Source organism: Dendropsophus ebraccatus, chromosome 4, assembly GCF_027789765.1.
Source record: "Dendropsophus ebraccatus isolate aDenEbr1 chromosome 4, aDenEbr1.pat, whole genome shotgun sequence".
NCBI lineage: Eukaryota > Metazoa > Chordata > Amphibia > Anura > Hylidae > Dendropsophus > Dendropsophus ebraccatus.
Window position 1 is genome coordinate 165,554,083 of NC_091457.1, and position 17,987 is coordinate 165,572,069.

The 17,987-nt window shown below is 45.0% G+C and overlaps 1 protein-coding gene across 3 annotated transcripts in view; it reads right to left on the bottom strand.

Moving 5' to 3' along the window:
* TGFBR3 (transforming growth factor beta receptor 3) overlaps positions 1-17,987 on the bottom strand; it is a 159,049-nt gene that overhangs the window by 45,138 nt on the left and 95,924 nt on the right. For all 3 annotated transcript variants that reach the window (XM_069967662.1, XM_069967661.1, XM_069967660.1), the window contains exons 5-7: positions 9,419-9,602; positions 8,857-9,022; positions 6,070-6,217 (exon numbers count right to left, since the gene is read on the bottom strand). In XM_069967662.1, the coding sequence (XP_069823763.1) occupies positions 6,070-6,217; positions 8,857-9,022; positions 9,419-9,602 (498 nt within the window). The remainder of the gene's footprint in view (positions 1-6,069; positions 6,218-8,856; positions 9,023-9,418; positions 9,603-17,987) is intronic.

The window sequence follows — 17,987 nt, forward strand, 5'->3', positions numbered from 1 at the left end:
CAGAGTATAGTGCAGCATATGGCAGTGTATAGTACAGGCTATGGCCTATGGCAGAGTATAGTGCAGCCTATGGCAGAGTACAGTACAGCCTATGGCAGAGTATAGTGCAGCCTATGGCAGAGTATAGTACAGCCTATGGTGGAGTATAGTATGGCCTATGGCAGAGTACAGTACAGGCTATGGCAGAGTACTGTATCCATGTATCCTATGGTCTATGGCTGTATCCATGTTTTCCAGGAAGCCTCAGGGCTGCATCCAGCTTCATTAGGGGCCAGTAATGGGTCGAGTTCAGCCGTGCTGGAGCATGCTCGAGATTCATCTCTAACCCCATGTATTTTCCTGTCATATTCTGCACAATATAACATCGAGTATAAACCACAAACCTGCAGCACATCTACCAAGGGCCTACACCATAAGAGATCCCAGGGTGGATACTGGATCAGAATTCATGTGAAATCCAGGTGAGAACCAACTTAGGAAGCCATGGAGGGATTAGCTTCACTTTCTGAGACTATTTCACATCACGGCGATTCCAGAAAATACGGCAGCCGACACATTTCTCCCATAACCTCAGCAGGGGTCCCTCCTTACACCGAGGCTTCCCGGCCTTTATCTACCAGCCCCTCACAAGCCACACCTCGGTGGTATCTGGGCCTCATGCAGGACTGTATATAGTATACAGAAGAGACGGGGGCTTTTAGGGATTTCACTAAAGCTCAAACAAAACCTGGAAAAACAAGCGGCCTGGTCTAGGTAGCACCTCTGTGCCGAACAAACACTGACGCCTACGCTGCAGGGGGCACACCGGGGAGTCAGTGAGACCGGGGATAGGTGACAAGTATCTGACTGGTGGGGTATCACCGATCACAAGAATGGGGGGCCCCTTGTCCACAGCGTCTATAGTGATCAGCTCCGATAACATGCATATGGAATAGCTATGGAGCATGTGCGCTGCTGCCTGATTCATGGGGGGACAAGGGACCCCTCAGTCTCATTCCGATACCAATCCCCACAGATACAGAACACTTTCAGAGCTCGGACACATCCGGACATGTGTGCACGGCTGTATCTGGAACTAAAGCAGCCTGGTAGCTTCTGCCAATATGAATGTATACATTACTATTTCAGGACTAAATTTAAACACCAGGGACAGAACATGAAGGCAAACTCGCTGCAAGATTAACCACTTCCCCGCCAGGACTACTGGAACGTATGAAGATGAGAAGCATGTGCTGTATACCAGTGACTGGGGATTAGTCTCTGCTTTCTAGATCGCACCCGATACGAATCCCGTACATTAAAAACCAGAAACGGCATACGGAAAATGCACTGGAAATAAAAAATCTAGAGCTCCTTCTCCCTTAAAGGAGCAAGTCCATTTACAAAAAACTTGACACATCCTAAAGACATGACAAAAGTTTTGATGCAGAGCGTCTCTCCTCGCTATCTGTGACCACATAGACTTTCATTGGGGCGTAAGTCATAGTAAACCTTGCCACACCGACCTGGCAGGCATATACCAACTTTCATATATGTCCCCTATGACTGATCAAAACTTCAGTCATCATGTAAGATAGAACAGATCAGCAGGAGATCCAGGCTTAGACATGGCGACTTTTCTCCAGAAACAGCACCATGCGTGTTCACAGGTCGGGTGGAGGGTGTGGAGTTTAGTTCTACTGAAGTGAATGGCGATAAATTGTAATAGCACACACAATCTGAGTACAGGGGTGGCGCTGTTTTTGCAAGAAGGTAGCTGTTTTTTTTCTAATCCTGGGAACGTGCAGCCGAGATTAATGATCCGGCGGTCGCAGAACGATGGAGCCTCATTTGGCAAACCTTGCTGAGTGTCACTCTTCTGCGGCCTCCCATCAGTCCCTACCCCTTGTGCGTTCTTTAGGATTTCTTCGACTGCAATATGTACTGAAATTTAGGATTCGTGTTCCTTTAAGCTCAGTAGGTACAGCCCACATGCAGTTTTTCAACGTCAAAAAGTTCAATAGTTTAATCGTATAAAATAACTATAAAAATGTGCCTATTCTGATAGGAAAAACCTGTATATTTCCTAAGCACTTAATAAGGTAGCTATTGTATAATGTCTTCCAGCTGGCGGGTTATCTGCAGCCAGTAAGGGAATACCAGTCACAGAGCTTCTTACTGGAAGACTGGGTTGCGACATATAGTTCTTGCGATTCCCAGATGGCCTATGACTCCCTTATAGGAATCAGTGAAGAAGAGAAGCTCCGAGCCTCATGAATGAGCGCAAACGCTTCCCACTGGGTGAAAGTGGAGGAAAAACTCAAATCACAATTTAGATATCTGACGATAGAAGCAAAGCACATGGTTTATATAAAGGCGTTTGGCATCGGAGAGCGGCCTACTACGTGGGGATTTCCTCTCCATGGTGATCCAGCGCGCTGTGCAGAAGACCTCGCCAAAGTCACGCCGTGAATCCTGAAAGGGTTAAGTACAGATGACCAAAAAAAAAATCCCAAGCAAGTTATATATATAAGATTTTATTCTTAAATATTTATAGTAAAAGCTGATGAAGACGCGTCGAGGTCGGGAAGACTCAGACGTAAGTGAAAGAGATCGGAGTGGAAACATTAAGGTCAGCGCTGGTTCACGCTGTGCTGAAATATCCCATAGGAGCCACCGAGCAGATCTCCACGGTTTACACTGACCGAAAATAACACCAAGCCGCAGAAGAAATAAACCAATGCGGCCCGCAGGGAAAAAAAGATAAATCATCCCGGCTACAGACTGGGGTCAAGTCCCAAAAAAACAATAAAAAAAAACTTGTTCTACCAGGTTAATAGGATAACAGGTTCCTCGGATTCCACAGATATCAGTGGGTGAGAGAACCGAAATTCCCGAACAGCAATTTGTTTCCGACTTTGCAAAAAGTTTGATTTGGTACAAAACCAAAGTTTTTGTAAAGTTTGAAATAAATTTGGAAAGATGGCGGCCGCGCATTCTGGTTCCACTAGTTTTTCGTAAAAACACATGTAAGTTTCTTAAAGGGAATTCACCACTAGGTTTATCCCACCTTAAAATAGGGCAACATAAACTAGTGACAGAAATGCTGAACAGATCGGTGTATTACTGACTTCATTCTGCTCAGCCGTTCTCCTAATATGCAGGAGAATAGGATTCTTATCACACCAGAGGAGGCCATCAGGGGCAGCACCTGGTCACTATTTCTACAAGCCCTGCTATAATATGTTGCCCCAAAAAGAAGGCTCCATCTTCCCAGCCGGTGATAACGGCACAGCGCTACTCTGTTCTGCTTTTTTTTGTGAAGCACTCTCCAGTCCTATCAGCCAAAAATCATCAAAAAAATCCCAGTATCTGGAAGGAAAATCGCATTCTGCAACAGGAAAATTGAACTGGAAAAGTAGTTTATATAATTGTCAGGTTATGAACAAAGATACAAGACCAAAGCTCAACTCTTTATGTGTCCAAGACCAACTAATCCAGAAAACTGTAAAAATTCTCATTAAAGGGGTATTCCGCTTAAACATACCTTTTGATATCTTGCTGCCCATGGTGAGACTAACAATTCCTTCCATACTTGTTATTATGTATTCGCTCTCCTTCCTCCAGTTCTCAGCTGCTGCTTTCTGCTGAAGACACAATAATCTGTGTGTGAGCTTTTCTCTCTGTCTCCCCCTCCTGGCCCCTACCTTCTGAGACATCTGATCTAAACAAGTCCCTGGCAGGCTGTATCTGCAACATTGTAGCTTCTTTGTAATGGTAAGAGCATTAACTACAACAACTCAAAATAATCCTCCCAGAAGCTACAAAGTTGCAGATAAAGGCTGCCAGGGTCTTGTTTACATCAGGGAGGAGGGAGAGACAGAGAGAAAAGCTCACACACAGATTTTTGTGTCTTCAGCAGAATGCAGCAGCTGAGAACTGGGGAAAGGAGACCAAATATATAATAACAAGTATGGAAGGAATTGTTAGTCTCCACATGGGCAGCAATATATTAAAACTTATGTTTGAGCAGAATACCCTTTTAATATTATGTACACAGTGCTGTCATCTTGTCTTTTATGCGGCATAAACATGGCTGAGGTCATGGAGGCATAGTCCAATTTGCATCAGCCGTGGAAAGATTCCTTCCCGGCTCCTCCCGGCCATCCCACGTAGACGCCAGGATCAACATTCTCCATTATTGTCGGAGCTTCTATGTACACAACTATCTGTGCCATGTAATCTACACCGGGCAGATCTCTATGGGGCATTACCGGAGGATTAGGAGTCCTTCAGCAATCTATATAATATATGGAAATTTCACACTAAGATCGGATCAATTAGCAGCGACGATAAGCAATAAAGACGCAGGATTTATAGGCCGCATTTAGAAAACTATAAATAAGTTCATCTGCAGATAGGAGGCACTCCAGATAAGCGGGAATGTATGTTATTGTACGTGAAATGTTAGCAATCTGTCAACAGGAGGCCTCTCCTCTAAATGGGGGGGGGGGGGTCATGTATAGAGCATATACAGCGCTCACGGCTCTCACGTGCTACTTCTCCAAAACCATGGCTGACATTTCATGCAGATTATGTATTAGAAAGGGAACCAATAGGAATAAGACCGTATTTCTTTTTAATCTGCTCCTATCTTGGAAAAACTTCATCAACATAGTAACAAGCCATCTGTTATACAAACACTCTACTGATTCCAGTGTAGAAGGTGCAATGCCTCATCTCCCCTCCGGGGGCACTGCAGGAGATCTGAACCCTCGCTTCACAGATTGTAACTAGTCCTTAAAGGGAACCTAAACTTTTGTAACTGATTAGAGTCAGATACTAAAACTTGTTCTTTTATTCAAATCTGTTTCTATTTTGTGACTTTAATTTTTTTTATTTCCCTTTTTGTACATTGTTATGGGAGGCGGCCAAAACAGGAAGTCTCAGCTTAGTTTTAGCCCCAGTGGTGAGAATGAAAACTGCAATATCTCAGGATTATTTTATAATATAGACAGAAAAATGGAAAATTGGAAAAAAAAACAACAAAAATTCTTTAAAAATAGGTTTTACATATAAACATTTATACAATAAGTCATTTTCTGAAGACACATTCCCTTTAAGCGTTGCAGCAGTGTAACAACATGATTGGGGGCAAAGTTGTAAAGGTAACAGCATCCAGGCGTTGTAAGGTGCAAAAAATAAAGTGCTTTATTCCCTCATGGCAATAACATAGCAGCAACGTTTCGACCTGTACGGTCTTTCTCAAGCTGATCAGCTTGAGAAAGACCGTACAGGTCGAAACGTCGCTGCTATGTTATTGCCATGAGGGAATAAAGCACTTTTTTTTTTGCACCTTACAATGCCTGGATGCTGTTACCTTTACAACTTTGCATGGACTTTCTATCCTGCTGGGCTACAGGAGTGGTAACTCTGCTTCATCCAAATCCATAGAGAGATTTTTTTTTATACTTATTTTGGGTTTGGAAAACCTGTAGGAGTGCTATGGTACATTTTTGAACATGATTGGGGGAATCAGCCCCTTTAAACTGAACAGGCCGTCGCTTTAAAGAATATTTGTATTGTGTTTTTTATCTTGGTTACTGCACCTTGATTTCCAAATACTGGACACTGTGCGCAAAAAACAGAGTAAGGCTATGTTCACACACGTAAAAAAACACGGCCGTATTTGCGCAAACAACGGCCGTTATTTTGCAAATAACAGCTGTTGTTCGCACAAATATGGCCGTTGTTATGAAATAGGGCTGTGTTTTTTCCGTAGTGTGAACCCAGCCTAAAAGTGCGTACATTAGCCTCAGTGTCGGAGGGTCTGTTCAGGGGCAGATATAAGAGATGGATGGGCCATGGCACAACAGACACCAACAGATCCTATTGGATATAATGGGGTCCGTTAGGTTTTCGTCAGGTGTCCGTTCATTTAGCAAGACCAACAAATCAGGCCCCTGAACAGAGGTCCAATACAGATGTTTTTGTAATTTTATTTTTACAAAAAAGTCTTTTATCATTGCACCAAAAATTCTATATCAGTGATATGTATATGCAACAATAGAGATGGTAAAGAAGACATACCAGGATTTCCAGCCTGCCCTCGATGTTGTCCGGCCTGATCACCCAGTTGACCGATTCTTTACACTTGAGGATGAGGACCAGATTCTTGACGATACTGGTATCTGGACGGCGTGGACTGATGTCAACAATGATGTCGACCTGAAATGAACTACACAAGAAGAATAAAGTCATTCGGAGTGAGGAATGTCGCCATAACCGGCCGTTTTCTATCAGCCGAGCGTATCCTGCTCCCGCATCTGCTCAATCAATTAAATATTTTGATTTTCGCCAAAGAAATAACATGTGCAAACCAGACGAAACCTGGACACATTCAATCTACTGACTGATAACACGATGATTTGTAGTTGGGTTAAAAGATACTCAGAGGAGCCAAGGTGCGAAATGCGGAACGTGGGTGGAAAGTTCTAACACCAGTCACAAGGTTACAAGGTCACAGGGTCCAGAGCTATTGTCTTTGTGAAACAATAAGCAGATACATAAACAACACAAGTAACAGAATTTGCTGCGCATGGTGGCCTCCCAATGCAATGGTATGTTGGGGAAGAGAAGGATCAAGCAGTTGGACTTTAATATGCCTGATCCTTCTGCTCTGAATACGTCTTACGCTCTACGATACAGTAAGCCAATGTCGGAGATGTCTGAAGCGGCCTACTCGCCTCTCCCACAGAAGAACATATACACGCTTGGCTGAAACGAACAGGCACGTGAACGGAAAGGCCAATACCTATTTAAAGTGCATGGTCAGTCTTCGCCCAGTTTACATCTATGGTCTAGAGTTTATCTTATTTGCCATGCAGAATACCATAAGTTAAAATGATCAACACTCGGGAGAAAACTGATGGACTCAAGTATAAGTCAATAGAATCTGCAAGAGCTTGATAGATGCCAGATGTGAATGCAGCCGTAACCTGCCCGTACACGTCAGCTCATTGTTGGGTGGGACCGGCCAAGCATCTAGTGTGTGGTGGCTCCCCAACGTTTCTCTGACAGGGAAGGATTGGGCAGTAGGATTTCAGAATGTCAGTGATGATAAGGTGCCTGGCAGTGTCTTATGGTCTTACAAGGGACTCTTCTTGTGAGAATTATCGTTATAGCATTTGAATTTAAACAATAATCGTTTTGTGTAAATGCAGCAACGATCAAACAACCAATGAGAAATCATTCGTCCTTTGTTTGATGCCAACACACACATCATGGTTAATCGTTTGCTAATTGTTGAGTGTAATTCCACACCGTTCCTTCATTTGCTGGGATCAGATGGAGTAACGACTATCGTTCTGTGTAATACGGTGAACGATATTGATTACTGATAAACTTTCTCGTTTGCCATCGTTTATTGTTAAAAATCGCTTCGTCAAATAGGACCCTTACTCTCCTCTTACCATTCGGGACTGAGCCAGGTGTGGATGTGTATGGGGGTGGGAAGAGATAACTCCTCCAATGAGTTTTCAGCCAATAGCTATACAAAGTCAGCGGCCATCTTTACATCGTTACACCAATTGCCAGAGGATTCATTGGCAGATCCGACCATCCACCCATTCACCCTCTCAGATCCCATCTGCTCATCATTATCATTAGAAATTGCTGCGCTTTGAAGTTACCGTCCAGCTCTCGGCAAACCTCAATGTCCTGGCACCCAAAGTCGTCATTAAACACAGAGAACGCCGGGCGTTTAATCCATAATAATGAAGGAATCTTATTCAGAGCTCAGAAAAAACAAAAAAGCTATAATACTAGAGCCTAAAAATACACGGGGCGTTCCATGTACCCAGCTGCCCGCTACCTCCTATTTCACTTTCAATGGCAATTAAAGTTTGGCAATGTAATACGTTGTGGGAATTGAGAGCAGATGTTGTACACGGACTATCTCCATGCCATCGGACTGCAGCTTATACTCTACAGAGAACGTGTAGAATAATACCAATCTGATAGAGAAGGAACGTTAATCTCCAAAAACAAACAAACAATGCAAGCAATGCAATGCGGACGTTCTTATACACAGCATCTGATGACGCTCTGACATTAGTTCTCATATGGGATAGATTATAGAGGGCTCCCGGCAATCACGGTCATGGGCCCCTCGTGTGCCAAATCCTAATCCATCGAGAGTGAAGGAGAATCCAACAAAGTGAAGTGTAAGCGTCGCTGCCAATGCTGGTATGTGGCCAAAACCCAGAGCCACTCTATACAGCATGGTCCGCTGACTTCCTGGCAGCCTGGGCTATACATTCATTGAGAACACTCAATTAAGGGGACTTTTCCATAAACAACACCTATATAGTTAACCAAGAGGGAATCCAACAGCTGGGAACACCACCAATAAAAATAATGGGGGGTCCCATGTCCTGGACATGCATGCTACCACTTCATTGAGAAATTTAACAAAAATTTCAGGGTAGAGACGAAGCAAGTCAAACCCATTCAAGTGAATGGATCAGTAGCGGGCATATGCTATCAATGGGGGGCACGTCCTCGTGACCAGAGAAGGGACACCCACTCATTGGACATGTTTTACCACTTGAGCCTTGTTCATGGGAAAATCACTTAAAGGGCCAGTAATCTGCTTAATGGTGCACAATCATTTCCCCGTTTTAACTGGGCATTAACCAGAAAGTTTGGCGCGCTGGGTACATAGCCCGGTAGTAGGACCATGTGACTGCTGCCCCCACACAGACATGACAGCTGAGGGGCCACACACAGCGACAGGCGCTATAACTATACTATCGTTTCGATGGTTTTAGGCTTCATATCCAGATGTATTGCCCGATCCCAATAAGAGAATCTCACCTGTAGAGTTTGTCACTCGGAGAGTCCAGCTCTATGATGTACACCAGCTGCTTATCCTCAACGTCCAGGACGCAGCTCTCAGCAAACTTGGTCTCCAGATAACGTCCAAGATAATTCAGAGAAATGAAGTTCCTCTGGACGTTGCACGTAGCAGGGAAAGAATGATCTAAAATAGAACATTGAGATTTCAGTTCACTTTCAGGCCAATCTGAGTTACTTCTTTTACTGCGAGATACAGTTCAGAGCATACACCTCTATACACCACTTAAAGGGGCGCTCCAGTGTAACCCCAAGATATATACCTTACTAATATAGTGTTATCACGCATAGTAATGGCCTCAGCATGTTTTTGGCTGGTTTGTGTAGTTCTTCAATTTCAATGTGGTGTTGTTTCCAGTTTCCTAGCACCTCCATTTATCCTGAGACAGCACACAACCCAATGATGTCTCAGGAGGCCCTACTGGATCTTGTCTCTGAGCTCTAGCCCCGCCCCCTGTGTGATGTCACCACCTCTGATCAGCCCCTACAGTCAGCATCCCCTGTTGACAGTGACGCATCGTACCTTCCCCCACTCTGATGTCAATGTAATTGGTCATTTTCATCTCTGTAAAAGAGGTGACGGCTCGATAATTCTTCATGGTCCATTTGAGCAGGGAATCATTGTCGTCAGGAAGGAGCTTCACCTCCGTCTGTGTTTTCTGGGAGAGGCTTCCCGCCTCATAGTGCACCGAGGAGCCTGGAGATACCTGGCGGGAGGAGAAATCACCATTATCTCTGCCACCAAAAACACTGCAAGAGCACAGAACACATAAAGTTTCTGCATCAAATTGCGCAGGTGCAGGTACGGTGGGAGTTTGTTGCAGATTTTTCAGCAAATTCTAAAGGGAGGGAAAAAAAGTTGATGGGTTTCAAAGCTGCAATTAGTATTTTTTTTTGTCAGATGCACAAAATTACATTTAATTACATATTGACTGTATTATGACCTGGATACAGTAAGTATATAGCTGGTATATAGCTGCCTTCAGGAGACTGGACCTGGATACAGTAAGTATAGCTGGTATATAGCAGCCTTCAGGAGACTGGACCTGGATACGGTAAGTATAGCTATTATATAGCAGCCTTCAGGAGACTGGACCTGGATACAGTAAGTATAGCTGTTATATAGCAGCCTTCAGGAGACTGGACCTGGATACAGTAAGTATAGCTGTTATATAGCAGCCTTCAGGAGACTGGACCTGGATACAGTAAGTATAGCTGTTATATAGAAGCCTTCAGGAGACTGGACCTGGATACAGTAAGTATAGCTGCCTTCAGGAGACTGGACCTGGATACAGTAAGTATAGCTGTTATATAGCTGCCTTCAGCAGACTGGACCTGGATACACTAAGGATAGCTGTTTTATAGCTGCCTTCAGGAGACTGGACCTGGATACAGTAAGTATAGCAGCCTTCAGGAGACTGGACCTGGATACAGTAAGTATAGCTGTTATATAGCTGCCTTCAGCAGACTGGACCTGGATACAGTAAGTATAGCTGTTATATAGCTGCCTTCTGGAGACTGGACCTGGATACAGTAAGTATAGCTGTTATATAGCTGCCTTCAGGAGACTGGACCTGGATACAGTAAGTATAGCTGTTATATAGCTGCCTTCAGGAGACTGGACCTGGATACAGTAAGTATAGCTGTTATATAGCAGCCTTCTGGAGACTGGACCTGGATACAGTAAGTATAGCTGTTATATAGCAGCCTTCTGGAGACTGGACCTGGATACAGTAAGTATAGCTGTTATATAGCTGCCTTCAGGAGACTGGACCTGGATACAGTAAGTATAGCTGTTATATAGCTGCCTTCAGGAGACTGGACCTGGATACAGTAAGTATAGCTGTTATATAGCTGCCTTCAGGAGACTGGACCTGGATACACTAAGTATAGCTGTTATGTAACATGAGAACTAAAATAATAATGAATGTAATTTGCAGACTTGCCTTATATCACATCCCCTGCTAATTTAGATTTTTAAAGTTATAATGACAGGGAAACTTTAAATAACGCCTTAAAGTGACAATCCATAAAAATGTATCCAGGACTAAAAAAAATGTACAAAACAGGTTGTGTGTGATATTACAACGCTGACCAATTCAGTTCAATGGAACTGAGCTGCAACACCACATCCAACCTGAGGACAAGAGAGGCGCTGTCTTTGGAAGAAAATATCTTTTTTTTTTCTTCTAATCCTGGATAAATCCTCCACAGACATGAGGTAGGCGGTAATTTCCATTAGACAATGTACTCTGTATGTCAGATCCAGTATAGAGTGACAGTCCTACAGCTACACCTATAGCAGGACCACACGTAGAGCCCAGAGCCGTATGTAAGGCGATGGCCGCTCACAGCTCAGAGATCTCAGCAGACACATCATTGTATATAACAGAGCGGAGTGATTATAACATGGATGATATCAGGGCGGCGGGAGGAGATGAGGTTTTCTGTACAGTAAGAGGTGAGATGGCGGAGTGAGCAGCGTCCAGGCGGGAGCCTTCCTTATTCCCCTATGGCCGTGCCCTTTGTTAGGATCTCTGTACAATGGCCGGTGCACACACCTTGGCAGATTTCCGGGCACATTATAATTCAACAAATATAAAATATAAAAAGCCTCTTCTGATAGAAGGAAGGACATCTTCTTGGGGCTCGGAGGGATTATACATGGATGGGAAGTGCCCAGCGACACCACCTGATGCAGCAGAGCCGGTTCTGCATCTGTCCCATTAATCTGTGAGGATTGGTACTGATGTTACTGCCACAAAGCGGCCGTATGTGAACACAGCCATACCCGCTGCACTTGTAGTGCACCAGGATTATTCTGTATTACTTGTATCTGTAAACCTGACTGAACTATGAACCCTATAGAAGATGTGACCACTGGTCGGCCATTAACCGCATCCATGTTTTCCTCAGAGCTGCATCCAACTTCTGCCGCCAACGGTGATCACATGCCGACCGCTCAGGTTTGCTCATCTCTACTTGTTCCCATATAATTATATGGTTCTGCATTCATGGACGTCTTTATAGAGCCCCACCCCGATCCGACCCCTCAGTGATTTCTGCTCCGGAGGCCCATCTGGCAGCTGTGACCTGATCCAATCACAGTCATTAGACGTCTTCATAAAACATCCACTTGTATTACCAGAAATCTATTTATCCTACAGACGAATGACACTGCTCAATATAAGGATGAGGCCTACAATATATAGACTTATCACCTCTTAGCCCTCTTCCTAATCCCTCACCATCTGCCAATTGGGCAAAAGATACACAGAAGGGCTTAGAGGGGAGCTCTACAAAGGAACCCCAGAAATAGCACCACTCTCATCAATGGGCTGCTACATATAGTGTCTTACAAGAGCCATAGTCCATTGTATCCGTGTACTGACATAGTCGTGGGGGCTGCCTCTGTATAACAGTCAGGTTAAATGGTCAAGGTCTGAGTTATCTCCAATCATGGGTGTCGGCTGTAGTTAAACCCCATCACTCGCCACCTATGGAGTGTGCTCCGCTCCTGAGCCTGTGCTATACATCCCTCATGACAGATGTTGGCAATGGCTTAAAGGTTATGTCCACCTTTGTAAAAATATGAACTCATTGTATAGTGTTAATCTTATTCACCATAACCTGAAACTGGTTCTAACCATTCTTTTCCTGTAGTTTTTGGTTACATTATTAGCTTTTATGGCTCCAATACAGACCAATCTGTCTCCATGGTAACAAACAACAAAAAAAAATAGTAGTTTGATCCCTCCCCTACCTTAGCAACCTTTATACTGCATAAGAAAGTAGGCAGGATCAGACACTATAGAAGTTGCCTGTAGTCTGTTACCATGGAAACTCCTAGGTCTGCATTGGAGATGTGTAAACAAAATTACAGAGAAATTTAATCTAGATCACAGTTATGTCTCTCCTCTGCAGTGTTTCCATACTGTTAGCAGTAATCCTTGGTCCGGAGCACCATCAGGATCACTGCCCCGCTTCAGGATCACTTCTGGGGGCGGGGCAGTGCTCCTGACAGTGCTCCTGACCAAGGATTACACTGCTAACAGCACAGGGAGGGTGCAGAGGAGGAAGGTAAGAGACAAACTATAAGAGACGAAGCTTCCTCCTCGGCATCTCCTGATCAATAGGGACATTTCAGCAGGTTGGATTTCGCTAACCTGCTGATAGTTCCCCTTAATATAAATCAATAAAAGTAACTTGCGATTATACTGTGGTAAAGGGCATCGCCTTCCCGGTGCAGAGAGAAGCGCTGGGTGACTATGCTGGCACAGAACAAAATGACTAAAAACGCAGTATTTTTTCTTTCCCGCTTTTCCTAACTTTCCACGTAATGCTTTCCCGGACATCTGATCTCATAGTTTTATGTAACGCACTCGTTTCTTTCCAATATAAGCCGAGTCCTCCTCTTCTCTGCTGAACGTGACCTGATTTGACCACGGGACTCGGAAACCTATCTAGCGGATCACAAATACAATAAAGAGGAGGGGGGCACTCACGTTTTTTTTAATAGTCCGGTGGAACCAGTAAAACAGATGTGAGCCGGGAGCGGGCCAAGCTGTACGGCTGCCATCCTGGAACCGGCCGGGCTGAGATCTGCTTACGGGCTGCATTAGAGTTTTGAGCAGACTTGTGTTCTTGGCCTTAGTAGTGGTAATATAAAAGTAAGGCGTTCTGCCTCATCTGTCAATTCTATAAACTTTATTGCAGCAGCTTAAGGGGATGGCAGGAGACCAAGGGCTCTTATTATTCCTGGACCAGAGTCAACCACCTGGCTCCAAAACAAAACCGGGGAAAAAAAGGCCTGCGCTGTTTGCACACCTGCCATTGAGGAATCAGAGTTGAATCACCAGCAGTAAAGTGGCTGACAGTGTTTCGGAAGAGTTCAAGCACATCTATGCCCATACTGTACGCCTGGTGCCGCAGCCAAGTGATCCCCTGCTGTTCTGGTGGAGAGCCCGCGCCGTGCTACCAGGATGACACTCAATGTCCGAGCATGTCCAAGGAAAGACACAGCCCAAGGCTACATCCCAACGTCCGGTAGTTTCTCAGGACCATATATAATGGGCTAGGGCTGATTTTCGGCATAGGTCTCATTTTTGGAGAAACACAGTACACCTCTATACTGTAGTCCCATTCTATAGGTAGGTAGCCGCCATGTCCCACTGTTGTTAGGCTCCTATACTGTAAGTTCCCCTGTAGTTAGGCCCTTCATACTATATACCTCCCTCCCCGCTCTGTAGTATAACAAGTCTGGCACTGCTTGGCTGATACTAAGCCATTCACAGTCCGGGATCTGGTCAGCTGACTATTGGAGTATGGGTCCAGTGATCAGGCCCTGGCTGCCTAGTCCGCCATATATTCTTGGTCCTGACTGATATTGCTCTATGTCTGTGGTGTTGGGAGTCCAAGAATATAGGCAGCTCCGCCAATCTCCAGGTAGCAGCCAATAGCAAGAAGAAGTCAGAGCCGAGGAAGAGCCGAGTGCAGACGGTGGAAACATGGCGGATGCAAGAGGAAGACGGAGTAGGAAGCAGTCTGAGAAACGGGGGGCGATTCCAAGAGAGCCGATGAAGCCATTGTAATGGCTAAGCATGCCCAAATCCTAGAAGACAGCGGCTAGTGGTGACATATAGCTGCCTCCAGGCACCAATCTGATTGTTAGGGACCAGTTCCCATGATGCTTCAGCCGAGTGGCTCCTCCTCCAGGACTCCAAGAGGCTAATTTGCATACAGAGCAAGTGATCATCTTTTACATATACACCTATAGGGAAATGTACAGAATGTATATATAGGCATATGTATATATATCCACAGCATAGGGCGGAGCTTTAGGTTGGTAGATGCCAGGTTCCCTTATACACAGGAATGGTAAGGAGGCCGAGATCTGAATAATTAGCTCTGGGCCTTTTGTAGCTTAGTTACACCACCTGCCGAGATCGACTAAATCGGAACCATATAAGATTTAATGAAAACAGCCACTCAGTGCCCAAATGATATAACCGCCTGTAATGGTGTGAGAGTGAACTGATCGCGGTGCGTCCAACAAAATCCAGTATGTCTGCCCTCCATGTCAGCTGGAAGAATACGGTAAACCTCTGACTACTCCAAACCGCAACTAAGGCAACATATGTGAACACGGCCGTAAGTGGCGGTCAGCGAGATGAGCGCAGAGGACGTCCCTGTACTGCGCCCGGACCGCCAGATAACTGAGGCCGCTAAGAATCTGAACATGTATTTGCTTCTGTAATTCTGTGTAACACTATACATCCCTGTACCGTGCCGCCAGCTGTGTTTACTCAGGAAGCCGCTTATTAGTTTTATCTGCCCGCCTGGTGGAGCTCCAGTGTACGGTATAACACCGCGTTTAACCCTATAGAGCTCCAGTGTAGGATATAACACCGCATATAACCCTATACAGCTCCAGTGTACAGTATAACACCGCATATAACCCTATACAGCTCCAGTGTACAATATTACACCGCTTATAACCCTATACAGCTCCAGTGTACGGTATAACACCGCATATAACCCTATACAGCTCCAGGGTACGGTATAACACCGCATATAAACCTATACAGCTCCAGTGTAGGATATAACACTGCATATAACCCTATAGAGCTCCAGTGTACGGTATAACACCGCATATAACCCTATAGAGCTCCAGTGTACGGTATAACACCGCATATAACCCTATAGAGCTCCACTGTACGGTATAACACCGCATATAACCCTATAGAGCTCCAGTGTACAATATTACACCGCTTATAACCCTATAGAGCTCCAGTGTACGGTATAACACCGCATATAACCCTATAGAGCCCAGTGTACGGTATAACACCGCATATAACCCTATAGAGCTCCAGTGTAGGATATAACACTGCATATAACCCTATACAGCTCCAGGGTACGGTATAACACTGCATATAACCCTATACAGCTCCAGTGTACGGTATAACACCGCATATAACCCTATAGAGCTCCAGTGTACCGTATAACACCGCATATAACCCTATACAGCTCCAGTGTACGGTATAACACCGCATATAACCCTATACAGCTCCAGTGTAGGATATAACACCGCATATAACCCTATACAGCTCCAGTGTACGGTATAACACCTCATATAACCCTATAGAGCTCCAGTGTACGGTATAACACTGCATATAACCCTATACAGCTCCAGTGTACGGTATAACACTGCATATAACCCTATACAGCTCCAGTGTAGGATATAACACCGCATATAACCCTATAGAGCTCCAGTGTAGGATATAACACTGCATATAACCCTATAGAGCTCCAGTGTAGGATATAACACTGCATATAACCCTATACAGCTCCAGGGTACGGTATAACACTGCATATAACCCTATACAGCTCCAGTGTACGGTATAACACTGCATATAACCCTATACAGCTCCAGTGTAGGATATAACACTGCATATAACCCTATACAGCTCCAGTGTACGGTATAACACCGCATATAACCCTATACAGCTCCAGTGTACGGTATAACACCGCATATAACCCTATACAGCTCCAGTGTACGGTATAACACCGCATATAACCCTATACAGCTCCAGTGTAGGATATAAAACTGCATATAATCCTATAGAGCTCCAGTGTACAGTATAACACAATTTGTTAATTACTTCCACTAAAAATCTTCAATCTTCCAGTACTTATCAGTTGCTGTATGTCCTGCAGGAAGTGGTGTATTCTTTCCAGTCTGACACACAGAAAACCTCCCCTGCTCTGGACAGTTCCTGACATGGACAGAGGTGGCAGCAGAGAGCACTGTGTCAGATTAGAGAGAATACACCACTTCCTGCGGGACATACAGCAACTGATAAGTACTGGGAGACTGGAAATTTTTAATTAGAAGTAACAAACAAATCTCTGGCACCAGTTGATTTGAAAGATATAATATTTTAGTGAACAACCCCTTTAAATCCTCTGCATGTTACAATCTCTCCCAGTTGGGGACCCTCTATGATTTCATAGCAGTAATGGAACAACCATTATATATACCAGTAATGTATGTATTCTGTGATGGTTGTTTTAGCCTAAAATGATAAAGTCGCCCATACTCCCCATTCAGCTCTATGGGACAACTTAAAATACTATAAAGGCCATAAAACCCCCATTCAGTCACAGGTTGTAACATTATATCTGGAATTGCAGCGAATGTCGCCCATTACAGCACAACATCTGGTCTCTCTTTACTGCCGACACTTACGTCCCTGTATGGAATCCATCTTGGATTTACTGGTCTGATGAAAGGAAAGACAGACAGAAGGATCCGTCTCCGATAAGTGAGACAAGAAGAACGGTCCCTGCAACCTGCAACGTCCTGGAAACCAGTGTATGAGACGTCAGCGGTGAGTGATAGCGCTGGGATGAACGGCCATTCAGCAGTGCTACCAGATGTTCCTGACTTAGAGGCCTGTGCCACTTGTTGTAGAGATAACCCTGCGATATCCACGGCCGAGGCCGATCTCACCCTGATACAGGAGAGATGAGGAAAGGATCAGCGCTCTAATGGATGACAGAAGGAAGGACGGAGAAGACGGACGGGGCTACAAAACTGCAACTGTTCCTGGAAATGGAGATTATATATACCTGGGACCAGGGTATACCTGGAACTATATGAAGATAGGAACAGATAAACCCCCCCCCCCACCACCACCACCACTGCCCAATACAGAGAGAGGTAGTGAGTGCGGATGGAGAGGTGGAGAGTGCGGACGGAGAGGTAGAGAGTGCGGATGGAGAGGTAGAGAGTGCGGATGGAGAGGTAGAGAGTGCGGATGGAGAGGTGGAGAGTGCGGATGGAGAGGTAGAGAGTGCGGATGGAGAGGTAGAGAGTGCGGATGGAGAGGTAGAGAGTGCGGATGGAGAGGTAGAGAGTGCGGAGAGGCAGAGAGTGCGGACGGAGAGGTGGAGAGTGCGGAGAGGCAGAGAGTGCGGACGGAGAGGTAGAGAGTGCGGATGGAGAGGTGGAAAGTGCGGACGGAGAGGCAGAGAGTGCGGACGGAGAGGTAGAGAGTGCGGATGGAGAGGTGGAAAGTGCGGACGGAGAG